Genomic DNA, 14,564 nt, shown 5'->3' on the forward strand with positions numbered 1-14,564 from the left:
GGGCAGCAGAGAAGCTAAGATTAGGAAGCTCAACAGTGAAACTGGGCTGTTAGGTTTTGTGGAAAATGAGCTCAAGACACATATGGAAGCAGTAGCACACTGTCATACACCCCACTACCCCACACCATGATGGGGAAATTGAGTAGAAATTCATGCCTCAAAACTGATCCTTGGCATTAGACACCTGTGGCAGAAAACCTCTGGCCTTGTATTTCCAAGGTTGAAACAAAAGAAATTGAGACAAACAAACAGGCCAGAGGGCAGCACAGCTAACCAATACTTGATGTATATTTAAACACACTAGACTGGATATTGCACACAATGTGAGTACAGCTGTTCTGTAAAATCAATCAATCAATCAATCAATCAACCAGCTTCAAACTTATGATTAAACTAGCAAAATAGTACCATGATCTTTGGAAATGGTGCACAGACCAGTACTATTTTTCACATAGTGTTTTGCAACTTCTTATAACTGGTGAGACCTGAAACATGAATCCACTACATAGTCATTATGAATAAAAGTGACGCTGGATGATGCTTTTTCATAGCCCATACAATCTTATGCTAAATGGCAAAGTTTTGTTAGTGGTCTTATGCTACATGGGAAACAAAGAATCTCCTGCCTCTTATATATTAACAGCCCAGTCTGTTCATGTGCCAGCAATTGCATGCAAACAATCGTTTAATAACCACATATGAATGATTTTTTTCCCTCAAGAATTTGGTGAACTTGGTATTAACCTATGTAAATAAAGCAAGAAGAAGTACTATATATATTTTGTAAAACATCTTTTGGCCCAAAGAACCATGACTTTATGATAAACTGAGTGTCTCATTATTATAGAATCATTGAATCATTAGGATTGGAAAAGGCCTCACCAAGATCAGCTGGTCCAACTATCTTCCTACCATCAATATTAACCACTAAACCACTAAACCCTAAGTGCTACATCTAACCTGTCCTGGAACACCTCCAGGGATGGTGACTCCACCACCACCCTGGGCAACCCATTCCAATGCCTGACTGCTTTTTTTGAAAAGAAATGTCTCCTAATTTCCTATCTGAACTTCCCCTGGTGCAACCTGAAGCCATTCCTTCTAGTCCTATCAGTAGTTATCTGTGTGAAGAGGCCAACCCCCAGCCCTCCACACCTTCCTTTCAGGGAGTTGTAGAGAGCAATAAGGTCTCCTTTGAGCCTCCTCTTATCATTAACTCACTAGTTTCATATTTACATATGTAAAGGGCTTTTCTGATGCCAAGAAAAGTATAACATTATTTAAGTTAGTCTTACGAAATAAATAATGTAACTTTCTTGTGTATTCTTGGCCAAAATTGGAAAAGTTAAGGGTTTCTTGATTTCTTTACTGTGTAATCTTGTTTTGGTGCTGCCAGTATCTTAATGGCCTATTGATTGGATCTTGCTACCTGCTGTTTTTAAAGTATTATTACTCTGTTAGGGCAAACATGAAAAACTACTTTTAAGGATCTTTTAAACTTTTATGTTTTTTCAAAAGCTCCTTATAGAGGCTTATCAAAATTGAAGATGGCTGAAGTTACCTCTACTGTATTCCCTTTGTCTTCATTTCTGACAGAATGAATTAATCTGTGGCAAATAAACTTTTCAGTGATCTTTGGGAAGAGACATAGGAGGAACGTCTGAGATGAATCAGTGAAAAAAAATTAGTAGGAGACCTCTTATCTTTCACATTCATGCAAGCTGGGAGACCATCTGATGCCTAGAAGTTTTTTAAATGTCAACCCTTGGAGGTGAGCTGGTGTGTGATGGAGTGTGTTGCATACGAGGTGATCTCACGTTCAAAAATGGAGGCATCATGTATATGACTGGGCTCCCACAAAGTACTTGTTGCTCATTTTGAAGTTTTTGCCCTGATTCTCCAACTTAGAAAGAAAATTCAACTTCTTCAAAATTTATCTATTTCCTCCAGCACAACAGCACCCCGTTGAAGGAGCAGAAGAGGCTTCCAGAGTCTGTTCTAGAGAAGAGAAAAGACTAGGCCAAAACGTCTTGTGGCCTTCTGTTTCTCTTTCAATGGCCTTGCTAGGAACAACATTCCTTCTGCAAATTTATCCATTACCACTCTTTCCTGCAAGCCCAAGTGGTGAATTTCAGAATATGAAGTGGAAAATCAGGTAATTCCTTGGGGCACAATGAATTAGTGAATAGGTCCCACAAATGAATAAGGAAAATGAAGTGGCATACATTTGTTCTTGATACCCTTTGCCTCATAGAAATGGCATCAGCATAAGAGGGGAGTGATAAAGTGGGAGCAGTATTCTCCCCTTCAATCTTCATTTTTCCCTAGCAGAGATTAATGAAAATGATATTCCTTCTGCACGTAAAGCAGAAGCAGACAATAGAGCACTTGTCTGTAGTGTATGGGTACTCCTTCCAACAGAATGGAAATTAACAGCAAGTTTGAAAAAAACATGAATTCTGTTACTTCTCATGACTTGTTTCTGCAGAATCCATCATCTCTCCCCTTTATTAACTGTAAATAAACTATGCAAGTCCGAAGATTTATGGTGTTCTTTGTAAAATCTGGATAGTTTTTTTGTGTCCTGTCTCTTCTTTCCTCATTCTGATATCCTGATCAGGAAATCGGAGAAAACATCCCTAGGAGATTATGTTATAAACACAAGCTGTGTACCGGTCTGTGAGACTGACACATGAGAGGACAAGAAGTGCATACATATTACATTAAATAGAAAAACAATGAAAGTAACTCTTTGAAGTGTTTTTTTTTTTTTTTTTTTTTTTTTTGAGAGCCGCAGTAAGACTGCAATGGGAAAACAAATACAAAGATGATGTTCTGAACTCCCCAAAGCACTGTCGATCATTCATTTTTCTTTATGTCATGATCATAAACTGAAAAGAAATAAGAAAATAAGCCTATATTGGGCAATGCATCATTTGCCCAACACCTCCCAGACTTCCAAATACTGAACGTGTAATATTTGGTGCAAACAAGTTTAGTGAGTGTCTAAAGTAATGCTTATGTTTGTGAAAGAGCTCATTTCTTCTTTTTGATGCTTTTCATTACATTTACCGTAGGTCCCAAGTCTGGCAAGAATTCATTTGCTAACAAAAAGAATGTGCTCCATTAAATCACAATGAACATAACTTGTAAATAATTGACCTGAGACGAGATGATGAGAGAGATTTATAACAATACACTTAGATTCTTAGGTGACAAATTTTTGTAATTTGGGTCTTTGTGCTTCTGTTGGTTCTTTGTGAGATGAGTAAGTGACAACATAGACAGTTTTCTGAGCTCAAAACAATGTATTCTTCACCTTACCAAAACCAAGCAATAGAAGATAAAAGGAGAAGGGAAACACTTAGTAAAACTGGAACCTATAAATCCTCAAACAACACTGATAGAAAGAATAACTCAACAAATTTCTTATAAACCACGAGTGTAAGATTTGGCTTTTACAAGCTATTCATGTTGCTAGCCTTATTGTAAATGAAATATCTCCTTGTGTTTATTGTTATGCCCATCATGAGGTTAAATTTGTTCATATTGGGAGATGTTTGGAGCTTATATTTGAGCATTTTTAGCATACTGGCATCATAAACCATGGCCAAAGTACTGTAAAATAACTTGCTATACAAGTAATGAACAGAACTATTTATAAAAATGAACATGCGGGATAAAACTTCAGTATTTGAACACATAGACTACAACATACTTCTGGAGTCCTGGCACAAAGGAGTGATTGTGCTCACTGCTCATTACATTTAGTTTAAACTATAAACAAAGTAATAAAGTGGGGACACAAGTGGAAGAAAGGAGCATTTAATGTTTATCCAGTATAATATTGTTTTTTTAACAGTATAATGCATACTAATTCTTAATTATAAATATACTATTGATGCTTGACAAAGCATCATCCTATGACTGATAAAAATATGTAGCATGTTAGTAAAGAACGCTTTATAACATGATAACCAATAATGTGATAATCACTAATGTATATGGGAAAAACTGAAAAGGAGTGAGGGCTGAAGAGTGAGATAATAAGGAACATGATAGCTTATAGTGGCCAGGTAACTGCAGGCCTATAACTATTAATCTGTTTGCTCATAATCTTCTCATTGCTCCCCTGTATTCTCAGCATTTACTGGCTGCATTGTCTAAAGTTTTGGGCACAACAAGGATTTTTACATTATCTATTTGTTTCTGTGCCTATAACTACCAGTCTTGACTGTAATTTGTAAATCTTGAAAAAGTAGAAGTAACCAGGGACATGTGGTTAATAAGAATAACCTGGAATATAGTAGGAAGCAGGGAAGCTCAGGGGCAGAGCTGAGAGCATAAACAAATCAAGGGACAAAAGACTGTAAAGACTCTCATCTGATGCAGATGTGGTCAGTAGAAGCCTTTTTCTGTATTCCTTGCAAAATATGTGATGTTCACATGAACTGAAATTCTGGCTATGCCACAGGCAATCTATATGAGAGGCAATGGAAGAAGGAAAGACTGAATGCTGGGAAGCTGTAATGGGCTTAAACTGCCAATATAGTGAGTAAATGTGTGGCAAATATTTATTTAAGAGTGGAAAGACAGAAAAATGATGTTTCTTTGTTTTTGTATGTTCACCATTTAACACTTACAAAAGCGTAGTATGTCTCTGATATATAATCATTTTTATATTAATAATGGCAGGCAAAGTTTGGTTTGTGTTCTTCCTTCCTTCCTTCCTTCCTTCCTTCCTTCCTTCCTTCCTTCCTTCCTTCCTTCCTTCCTTCCTTCCTTCCTTCCTTCCTTCCTTCCTTCCTTCCTTCCTTCCTTCCTTCCTTCCTTCCTTCCTTCCTTCCTTCCTTCCTTCCTTCCTTCCTTCCTTCCTTCCTTCCTTCCTTCCTTCCTTCCTTCCTTCCTTCCTTCCTTCCTTCCTTCCTTTCTCTCTCTCTCTCTCTCTCTCTCTCTCTCTCTCTCTCTCTCTCTCTCTCTCTCTTCCTTTCTTTCCCGAATTAACTAAGTCTAGTCTCCACAGTTTCATGGAAAATAGTGAGGAAGAGAACAAGAAGGCTCAGTTCAGATCCAGATCTAAAATAATTAGATGGTGTCAGAAGTTAAGAACCTAATAGGATAAACTCATCCCTTCACCGTTTCAAAGTAGTTGAAATTTACATTTGCCTCTATGTGGTTCCTACTAACATCCTAAGAAGGAAGCCTACCAGCTCTGCAGGGAAACTGGTGTTTCCACAGCCCTCACTCCTAAAGTTTGCAGGGCAGCTTGAAATCCCTTCCTGAACAGTTCAGCAGTATGCTGGCTGTAGTGCCACTTTCCCCTCTGGAAAAAACAGCTGAATTTTGGAGGTACTCTATGCATGTGTTATAGACTTCTCTGGTATTGTGGACAAGAAAAAGTGCTCTTAAATACTCTCACTTCCTATCCTGTGTGCAAATCAGAAATCTTTCTATCCAAGACACTCTACTTAGTTAAGCCAGAGGGAAATTGTATGCAGAAGAGTTATGACTTTAGATGGCATATTGTAATATGCACTCTACACGCATCTATGACATTATGTAAGTGATAAATGAAATAATAAATGTAAACAGCTATTAAATTGCAAGCTAATGAATTACTTATTTGTTTTTTTACCAGTTAGGCAATTATTTATTATAATGATTAGTAGAAGCAACAAATATATATATTCATGAAACATTACTGTTTTCTAATTGAATTATAATAAGATACAAATTACTGTGATTTGTTTGTTATTGCTATAAAACTAAACAGGAGCTGCTAAAATAAAGTTTGCTGGTTTTAACTGACATTTACATTTATCATGTTTGTATTTGAAAAACTGGTAAGTTAATGGTCCTTCTATTTTCCGTAAATTTACCAAGTTGCTAAAGTCAATAAAAAGATCCTCAAATCTATATAATTCTATATATCATTATGTATGTATCATAATATAGTCAATATCTCATCCTGGAATTAGTATCAGAATGGTAAAATAGGTAGAATGACTTTGGCATACTGAGAAGACCTTGGAAGATCAGGAGGTAAAATTTAAACAGGAATCTCTATGCAAATGACATAAAAACATCCTGTTTGGATTGTGATACACTCAGAGAATTTCATTTGGCAGGTTCCAACACAACTTTTAGAAACTCTAATCACAGCGGAGAGATAAGTAAAAGGAATAGAAAAGCTGCAGTTTGGAAGGAATGGGAGAAAAAATCTGTGAGATAAATGACTAGTTTACCTATAAGCAGAAAATGCATCCACCGTGTCTGAACTGGCTTGCTTTATGTTAACCTTTCTGACTTCCTATCATTTGCAAAGTCTAAGAGACTGTGTATGCATGGTGAATATTTCCTAGGGTCTCTGAGAGTTTTATGTACTTCTTTTAAGAGGGATCTATGAAAAATTCCTGACAAAAATATGTAGTGGATTATGGTTGAAGAGACATAATTTTATGTATTCTGGATTCATCTTTTCAAAATCTGTAGACTATAAAGGAAAAAAAAAAAAAGAAAAAAGAAAAAAGAAAAAAAAAGAACACCAAAATTTTTGAGCCTTTAGTTGAAGAGAAAAAAAGATCCATAATTTGTAATTAAGAAGATGTACAGATACATTATTCTTAATTTACTTAGCTGAGCCCTCCATTGCCATAATGAAAATGTCTAGATACATCTCCCGTTTCACCATAGGTGCTTCCATTTCTTTACTTCTATTTCAGAAGACTTCTTCACTGATTTTCTTTTAATCTTATTCCGGACTAAATGTGTCCACATATGGAGTTACTCTGGAAAATGCTATAAATTCATACTCTCCTTTTATCCCAAATATCTTTCAAGTGAAGACAAGCCCTAAAGCAAAGACATATTTGTTTCCCTATGAATCACAATGGAAAAGCCTGCTAACCCCACTGGCCAGACTCCTATTCTCTGCAGCTCCCAGTCAGCTCACTTAACTTCCCGCACTTTTACCAAATAGTTTTTGGGTAGAAATCCTGCTTTAGCTCCTTTAACAGCAAACTGCTTTGTCAGTGACTTATTGTAAAATTAGTTGAAAATAATTGTATATGTGTGTGTGTATATATGTATGTTATTATATATGTATATATTGTGTATATAATGCATATATATATAATGTATACATATATGATTTATAGCAATATATAGATATATATACTTAATATATATATATTACTGTGAATGAATAATGGTATAGGTCACTGCTAAAAACACTTTCTGTCATCATGAGACTTGATGTGCCCACTCTGATGTTCACAAAAATAATAAAGTCATGTTGCACCAGACCTTCAAATACTGCAAGAGGATCTATTGCCATGTTTGAACATTTGGTGCCTTACATTCATTTTATTTTTATCTCTTACTTCTTCAAAGAACAGGGGTGTCTCTTGATTTCAGCACTTGCAAATTACATGTGACATACCACTGTAATGCAATTGCAAGCTGAAATGAGTCAGCTGTTCTAGACATTGAGAGCATCAGGGTACTCAGAAGTATGAGTGTTTCTTCTGCCTGCCCAGGCTCCCTCAGACATCGTTCCTTGCATTCCTGTTCCTTTAGGCACAGAGACGGGCCATGTGTTCCCTCTTAGAGAAGAGATATGGGAGAAAATCTCTGTGCACTGTGTTTATCCCCTTACTTCCTAGAGTAAGACACTATGTAGACTGGAGCCTGGTCCCCTCCCATACATACGGCATGGAACAAAAGAAATGGGATATCTCACCTGAACACAGGTCTAATGTACCCAGATTAGTGTGCTGATTTAGAGTCTTTCTGGTGGAGTATGTTCATTAGATAATGATGAAAAACCATTTCCACTCCCACCACTGGACTCCTGGTATTATGCACCTTTGAAAGGTTGTGTCTCAGTCCTTATCACAGAATCACAGAATCACAGAATTCCTAGGTTGGAAGAGACCTCAAGATCATCGAGTCCAGCCTCTGACCTAACGCTAACAGTCGCCACTAAACCATATCCCTAAGCTCTACATCTAAACGTCTTTTAAAGACCTCCAAAGATGGTAACTCCACCACTTCCCTGGGCAGCCTGTTCCAGTGCCTAACAACCCTTTCAGTAAAGAAGTTCTTCCTAACATCTAACCTAAAACTGCCCTGGTGCAACTTAAGCCCATCTTCGCTGAGGAAAACATGGCCGCCACCCCCCTGTAGGCAACCCGTGGCCTCAGCAGTAGGCTTACCCCAGATATCAACTATATGCAAATGCTGGTGAGCATGTAGTGAATAGTTTACATATCTACTTTTTCTTCATGGAAAAAAAATAAATAAATCTCATCACTGTCATGGAGATGGCTCTGAAGATGGATCCAATCGCAGACTATTGGCTAAAGTTGAAAGCAGATGAAACAGAATTTCAGATAAGGGCAAGGAGAAGCAACGATGCCACCACGGTGTGTCATTCCTGATAGTTGCACTTCTGTGACACAGCAGTCCTCCACAGTAAAGGCAATGTTTTTGTCTGTAAGTGGATGATGTATCTCAGAAAATGGGTTCAAACTGGCAAATGAATTCCTCCTAAAGCTCAGGGTCATCAGATGTACATGGTACGCTTCTCTCATCATGTCTTCTCTGAGATGGGTGAGCAAGGTATATATTTGTCTTCTAAATCTAATTCCAGGTTTTAGTTCTAGATACTGCACTAAGACTTTTCTTCCTCTGGAGAAAGGTTGCAATAACCAATCTATGCCAAGCGTTAGTCATGTATGCTACTGGAAGACAACCAGTGACTATGCCAATGAGGACAGAGTAAAGCCTTACCAGTGAGAAAGCCACTGGGAATCTTTATGTATTTTAGAGGAAACTCAATAGGCTTGCAGTAGATTACCTTTGTTGAAAGGATTTTCCACAACAGTAACTGTCCATGAACCCAAAACTGAATATCCCGCTTCCTTCTAGTAGAAGGCAAGCTTCCAGCATGGCTGCAGAGATAATCTTCCAAAGCTGTAATTAAAATAAAAAAAATGGCTGAATCTGACAACAGCTTGAAACTCAGAGGTATGAACTTTTGTAATATTTAATTTAGCCTCACTATGTCCAGCTGTTACTTTATCACAGATTACTTTTGGTAGGTAGGTGTATGTGAGAAAGAAGACAAACTACAATAGTAGCCAATATGAATGCTGTATGAGAGGGAAAAAGACACCAGAAAAAGAGGAGTGAAAGAAGTACAGATGGAGTTCAAAGAAGAAGAAACACGGAAGTAGCAATGACAGTACACTGTACAAATGCAAAACAATTGCTTGGACAATATATAAAGGACAGACTTAACTTTTGTCTATGCCTTGCCATGACCTCTTTGCTGCTGCTTGCCATGATTTCTTTGCCCTTTTTGCCAACAAGTTAGCAATCACATGCAGCTTTTGGACAGACGTGGAGCCCTGAGTTATTTTGTGCCTTATGAAGTGCAGGAACAAAATTCAGTGCAGTCTGTGACCCAGCTGGGAATTCCTGCCATGGGCTCTGCACTTCTTGAACATGTACTGATTCCTCCAGCCCTGCAAGGCAGGCTGATAAGGATGTGAGAGAGAAACCACTGGCATCTCAAATACGCTAACAGAACTGTTCCTCAGATGTAAGTCCTACGGCCTTGAGCATGGTCTCCCTGTGGAGATCTTTCTAAGACCGCCCTTTCCAGGAGGACCAGGCTTCTGTCTCCTTGCCTTATCCCCGGGGGACACAAGGTCTGTCCTCTCCACTGTCTCCGGTGGGGACTTTGATTTCGCCCTTAAAAAACTTCTTGAGGTTCTGAGAGTGTTTTTACAGGATATGGGCTCCAACTCCCTTCCTCTGATCTTTTGTCCAAAAGGACTTCATCACCATTTCCTTGTCTTCTCTCGTACCCTGAGAGGGTACAGCTTTCCATATTCTCATGTCTCAGCATTGTTCCTGCAGAGAGACAGTTTTTCTTCTGACCCCCCCCCCTCCCCTCCACACCCCTCCCTATGCCATGCCATAAAATTAGAGCCTGAAACTCACTGAACAGTGTCAGTGTTATGAATTTAATAACATTCAGAAAGGGACTGTATAAATATGCATAATTTATATGGACATCAAAACCACTTGCAGCTATCAAAGTGAACAGCAAAACAAACAAATGAGGTTCATTTCCAAAACAAAGCCCACACAAACCCTGAAGACATAACAACTCTGATGTCTCGGGGTTTAAACTGATCTCTAACTAACCGAGATTAGGATGAGACCTAAAGCGGGGGGCAGGTAATCCTGTGCCTGCCTAATGCGAAGTTTCTCGCACCTTCACTCTGTCTGTTAAATTTCAAAGAAGGGATCCTGGGTGTGAGTTTTTGTCCCACCAATATTATATTGCTCCGAAGGGATGCTTTGGGCTGCTCCTGGCTCAGCCCTTCCTGTTTTTTTCTTGGGATCCTCGAACACCATGACTTCCCCTTGCCTTCCTCCCCCCATCCCCTCCAATCTCCACCGAGTTTCTATATTAGTCTGAGTGGCCGGGATAGTTCTCAGCCTCCATCTGGGGAGATTAAACTCAATATCCTCTTAACTCAGCAACAACTTCCTCACCGAATCCTCTCCCCGCCTTGCCCCGGGCTTGGCTTCCACCCCGGCCCCGGCCCTCCCAGGGGAACCGGGGAACGAGTCCGGAGCCCCCCACCCGAGCTTCAGCTCCAGCGGGGCGAGGGGCAGCCGATCCCAGGGTGCCGGGGACCGGGAGGGGGCCGAGGACACCCCAACCTCAGGGGGAGGGCAGGGCCGGGGGGGCGGCACCGGGGGCTCCCTGCGGGGGGCTCTGGGCGGTCCGGGGCCGCCGCCCGCCCCGGGGGGGGCTGTAATCCCATCAAAGCGCCGGACCCAGCCGCCGCCTCCTCCTCCTCTTCCTCCTCCTCTTTCACCTCCTCCTTCTCCGCTTCCCTTCCCGGCTCGGTAAAAGCCCCGTCGCGCCCGCCCCAGCCCCGCTCCCCGCTCGGCTGCCGAGCACAGGGGGGACGCCGGCCCCGGCCCCCAGCCCCCGGCCCGGGGGGCGGCGGGGGATCGCGGAGCACATGGAGGTGCCGGGACCCTGTCCCTGTCCCTGCCGCCGCCTCTCCTCCTTGCTGCTGCTGCTGCTGGCTTCGTGCATCGGCTGCGCGGCCGCCCCACGGAGGAGCATCCCCCGCCGGCAAGGTAAGGCGGGGGGGTGGGGGGGCGGGGGGCGGATTTGGGGTGCCTGTTCTCCCAGGTGCTCGCTTTCTTCGTGAAGTTTTGCCACCTTTTAAAAGCAGAGTCGTCCCCCTCGGAGCACCCTTTCCCTCTCGGAGCGTCCTCGCCTCCTGGAGCATCCTCCCCGCCGGGACGCCAGCGGGGCCGTGCGGGAGCGCACGCCGGGGGTACATTTCTCGGGCTCGTCCGTCTGTCCGTCCTGGTCCGTGAAGCACCGGGCAGGACCTCTGCCTCTGGCCTCCGTGCCAGCCTCCGGTCTCGGGCAGCGAGGCTGCGGCGTGGGTAGCGAAGGATGCAAGGCAGGGAGCAGCAAATGTGGGAGGAAGCGCCAAGGAGGCGAGAAGTGCACCCAAACCCGCAGGTACCCCGAACCGAGGCATCCCAATCGGGCGGTGCGCGGTCCTCGGCGGAGAAAAGTTAAAAGCCTGTACCCTGGGCAGCCGCCACAGCCCCTGCAGCCTGTGAGACGGGGAGGTTAAACCGAGGGGGGACGCGGAGCATGGTGAAAGTTGGGCTTCCTGCACGTCCAGAAGTCGCGGTGCGCAGCGCCAGGGACTAAACTGGGGCTCAGCGCTGGTTTGTGTCGCTGCCTTCAGCGGGATCAGACCAGTGGAAAGTTTAACAAGTTTAAGTACGTTTTGCCTTGGCTGTCAAAATGTTTGCAGGATGAGACCCTGTCTGTGAGAAAACGTTTCTGTCGCTTTTTTTTTTTTTTTTTTTTTTTTTTTTTTCCTTGCTCTCGGGGGAAAAAATATGCCCATACAGTTGGAAACTTAATACTTAAATGCAGCCTGAGCTTAAAGCCCTCACTGGACAGATGGCTAATTTTACTGGTCTGACCTTGTCTCCTAGGGATCTAGTCCCATGATCCTTGGTGATCATAATAGCCACCATTAAGTACTTGAGGAAATTAGGTGGACAGTAGTTGTGAATGAGACGATTAACTGATTGCATTAAAATACTGGATTTGTGGAGTTGGGGGCGGAAAAGTGTAAATATTTTTAGAGATTTCTTTAACGTACTGGTCTACTTGCTTCACACCAGGACAAAAATGGAGGAAACGAATTCCTGTGCATTAAATTATAATAGTTTAAAGCTTGGAAACAAATTAGTCGAGGTACTGTGGAAGAGATGAATTAATACACTTGTGCTGTGTGTACCATACTTTTGTTAGCTACATATTATTTTTTTCCTTACTTATGTTCTTTCAGGTTTTGATTGATTCAATTATACATTTCTTTCTCTTTTTCCATATAAGTGGTCAGTTTTACCTGGAAGCATTTTTCAAAACCTGTGCAAACATTTTAAAATCCACTTGTAGCAAGATTTGAAGAAGGAGGTCTCCCAGAGAGCTTCTGTGCAGCAGTGTATAATTTAAATCCCATCTGCATTCTGCCAAGGGCTATTGGAATTGCAGGCTCCCCAGAATCCCGTGGATTGGTCTGTGCTGTGTAATACCATTGTCAAAGCACCGAGAACAGGTGTAGCTCAAGGTAACCCACATCTCTGTCTTGTTCCTGCACCTTGTCATATGCTTGACAGCCAAGAGCAAGAGGGAACTGTCATTTACTTGCACATCCAAAAGTAGTGGATGAAGAAGAGAAACAATACCAAAAAGTTCTTTTAAATGTTTCTTGTTCCCCTTTCACTTTGCCTTTTTAATAGCAGTGGAGGTGGGTCTTGCACAGAAGTTGTATCTGAGGTGCAAGCAAAAGGTCGTATTGAGAGAAAAGCAATAAAACCAATTTCCAATAATGGGAGCTGGCTGGCAGGTCTTGTGCATTGAAAGAAAAAAGGTAGTCTAATGCATCTCCATTTTTCCAAATTTTTCATTCAGAGCGCAGCTTACAAAGATCAATTTTGTAATTCCAAGAAAGCAGCAGAGTGAAAAATGTATTAGTGAAGTTAAAAATAAATAATATAGGAAAATTGCCATAAATGCAGCTTGTTAAATTCAGGAAAAAAAGCTGTTGTACTCAAATTTGAAACATCCTGATGACTGTTAAACTCATTTGAACATTTATTTACAGTTACATGATACATTTGCTGGAGACAAAGAAATATTATGCCAGACACTTTGGACAGGGCTTAAAACAAATCCTTAGACACCGTGTGGTGAGCAGGGTAGTTGGGAACAGATTAGGCTGGGATTCTCTAAATCTTGTTCTCCCAGAAGCTGGCACTCATGCTGCTGCTTTTAAATTGTTTTGTTTTGTTTTCTTTTTTTTTTTTTTTTTTTCTTTTGCCTTCCACAAAGCCACAGATTTTTCTGTTTTAAGTTTCTATCAACTGACTGAACGCTGAAAAGCCTAAACCTAGCCTGCAATGTGTAACACTACTACTGATATAAACATATATCATTGAATCTTAATGGTTCTATAATTTTAGGGAATTATAGAGGAAAGAGCCAACTCCTTAAGTGATTTCCCATGGATGCTCATTGCATGAACTTGTTGCGCTGTGCTGTGTTAATACTTCTTTAGTATCAGAATGTAAAGTTCCAAAGCCCTATAAAATATTAAAACCCTTGAGTTGGTCTACATGGAGTAAATAAGGTATTCATATCTCATGCTTTGGGATTTGTTGTTGTTATTATGCTTACCAATCAATATAAACAGAGATCGGACTTGAATTGCCTAGCTTGTAGCAGTTTCCCAGATGACCATACTGGTAGACTTGGTGTGTAAGTGCAGGAAGACTCAGACCTATTAAAGTCTGAAGAAGACTTTACTAGAGTGTAGCACTGAATATCAGGGCCAGATTTTCAAAAGGGCTCAGCTCCCAGGTCAGCAGTACAGTATAAGACTTTTTTTCCAGAGAACTTGGCACTGAAGTAGTTGAATTCTTTAGAAAATCTGGCTATAATAAGAGCTGCTGGATATGGAACACTTTTGAAAATCTAGCCCTATTTAGATATCAAAATAGGTCAGGCTACCCTGAAAATCAGGCCTACACACACGGAAAATGTATCTGTCTTTGGGAAAGAAGGTTTTTATTTTACTTTTTAAAATATAGTAAATTTGGTGGAACAATACTAGAATGGGTTGTAAATCTCTATCTTATTAAATCTCACAGGTAAAGCATGTAAGGATAAGGCTGACCTGCTGCTGAATCCAAAATCTCTTTAAGAAAAGGAATGAGTTTGAAGAAGGGATGATTCCTGATGCTAGGGCTGCAGCGCTGACAGAGACACTGTATATCTGCGACATAGAACCAATAAAGAAAACATGAATAATATATCTGGGGGGAGATTAATATAATTCTTTATTTTTCCAGGTATAGGTCAAAATGTGCTATCAGAATACACTGTTCAATGTCTTGAATATCAATACATTCAAACAAACAGTAACTATGTA

The 14,564-nt window shown here is 40.9% G+C and overlaps 1 protein-coding gene across 2 annotated transcripts in view; it reads left to right on the forward strand.

The window, feature by feature from the left end:
* Window positions 1-10,707: 10,707 nt before the first annotated feature.
* The window catches only part of EGFLAM (EGF like, fibronectin type III and laminin G domains), a 75,055-nt gene continuing 71,198 nt past the window's right edge, over window positions 10,708-14,564 (forward strand). The window contains exon 1 of one of the 2 annotated variants that reach the window (XM_068667652.1): window positions 10,708-11,172. In XM_068667652.1, coding sequence (XP_068523753.1) covers window positions 11,052-11,172 — 121 coding nt within the window. In that variant the 5' untranslated portion in view covers window positions 10,708-11,051. The remainder of the gene's footprint in view (window positions 11,173-14,564) is intronic. The other variant, XM_068667651.1, reaches the window with a different exon arrangement.

This window comes from Anas acuta, chromosome Z, assembly GCF_963932015.1.
Source record: "Anas acuta chromosome Z, bAnaAcu1.1, whole genome shotgun sequence".
NCBI lineage: Eukaryota > Metazoa > Chordata > Aves > Anseriformes > Anatidae > Anas > Anas acuta.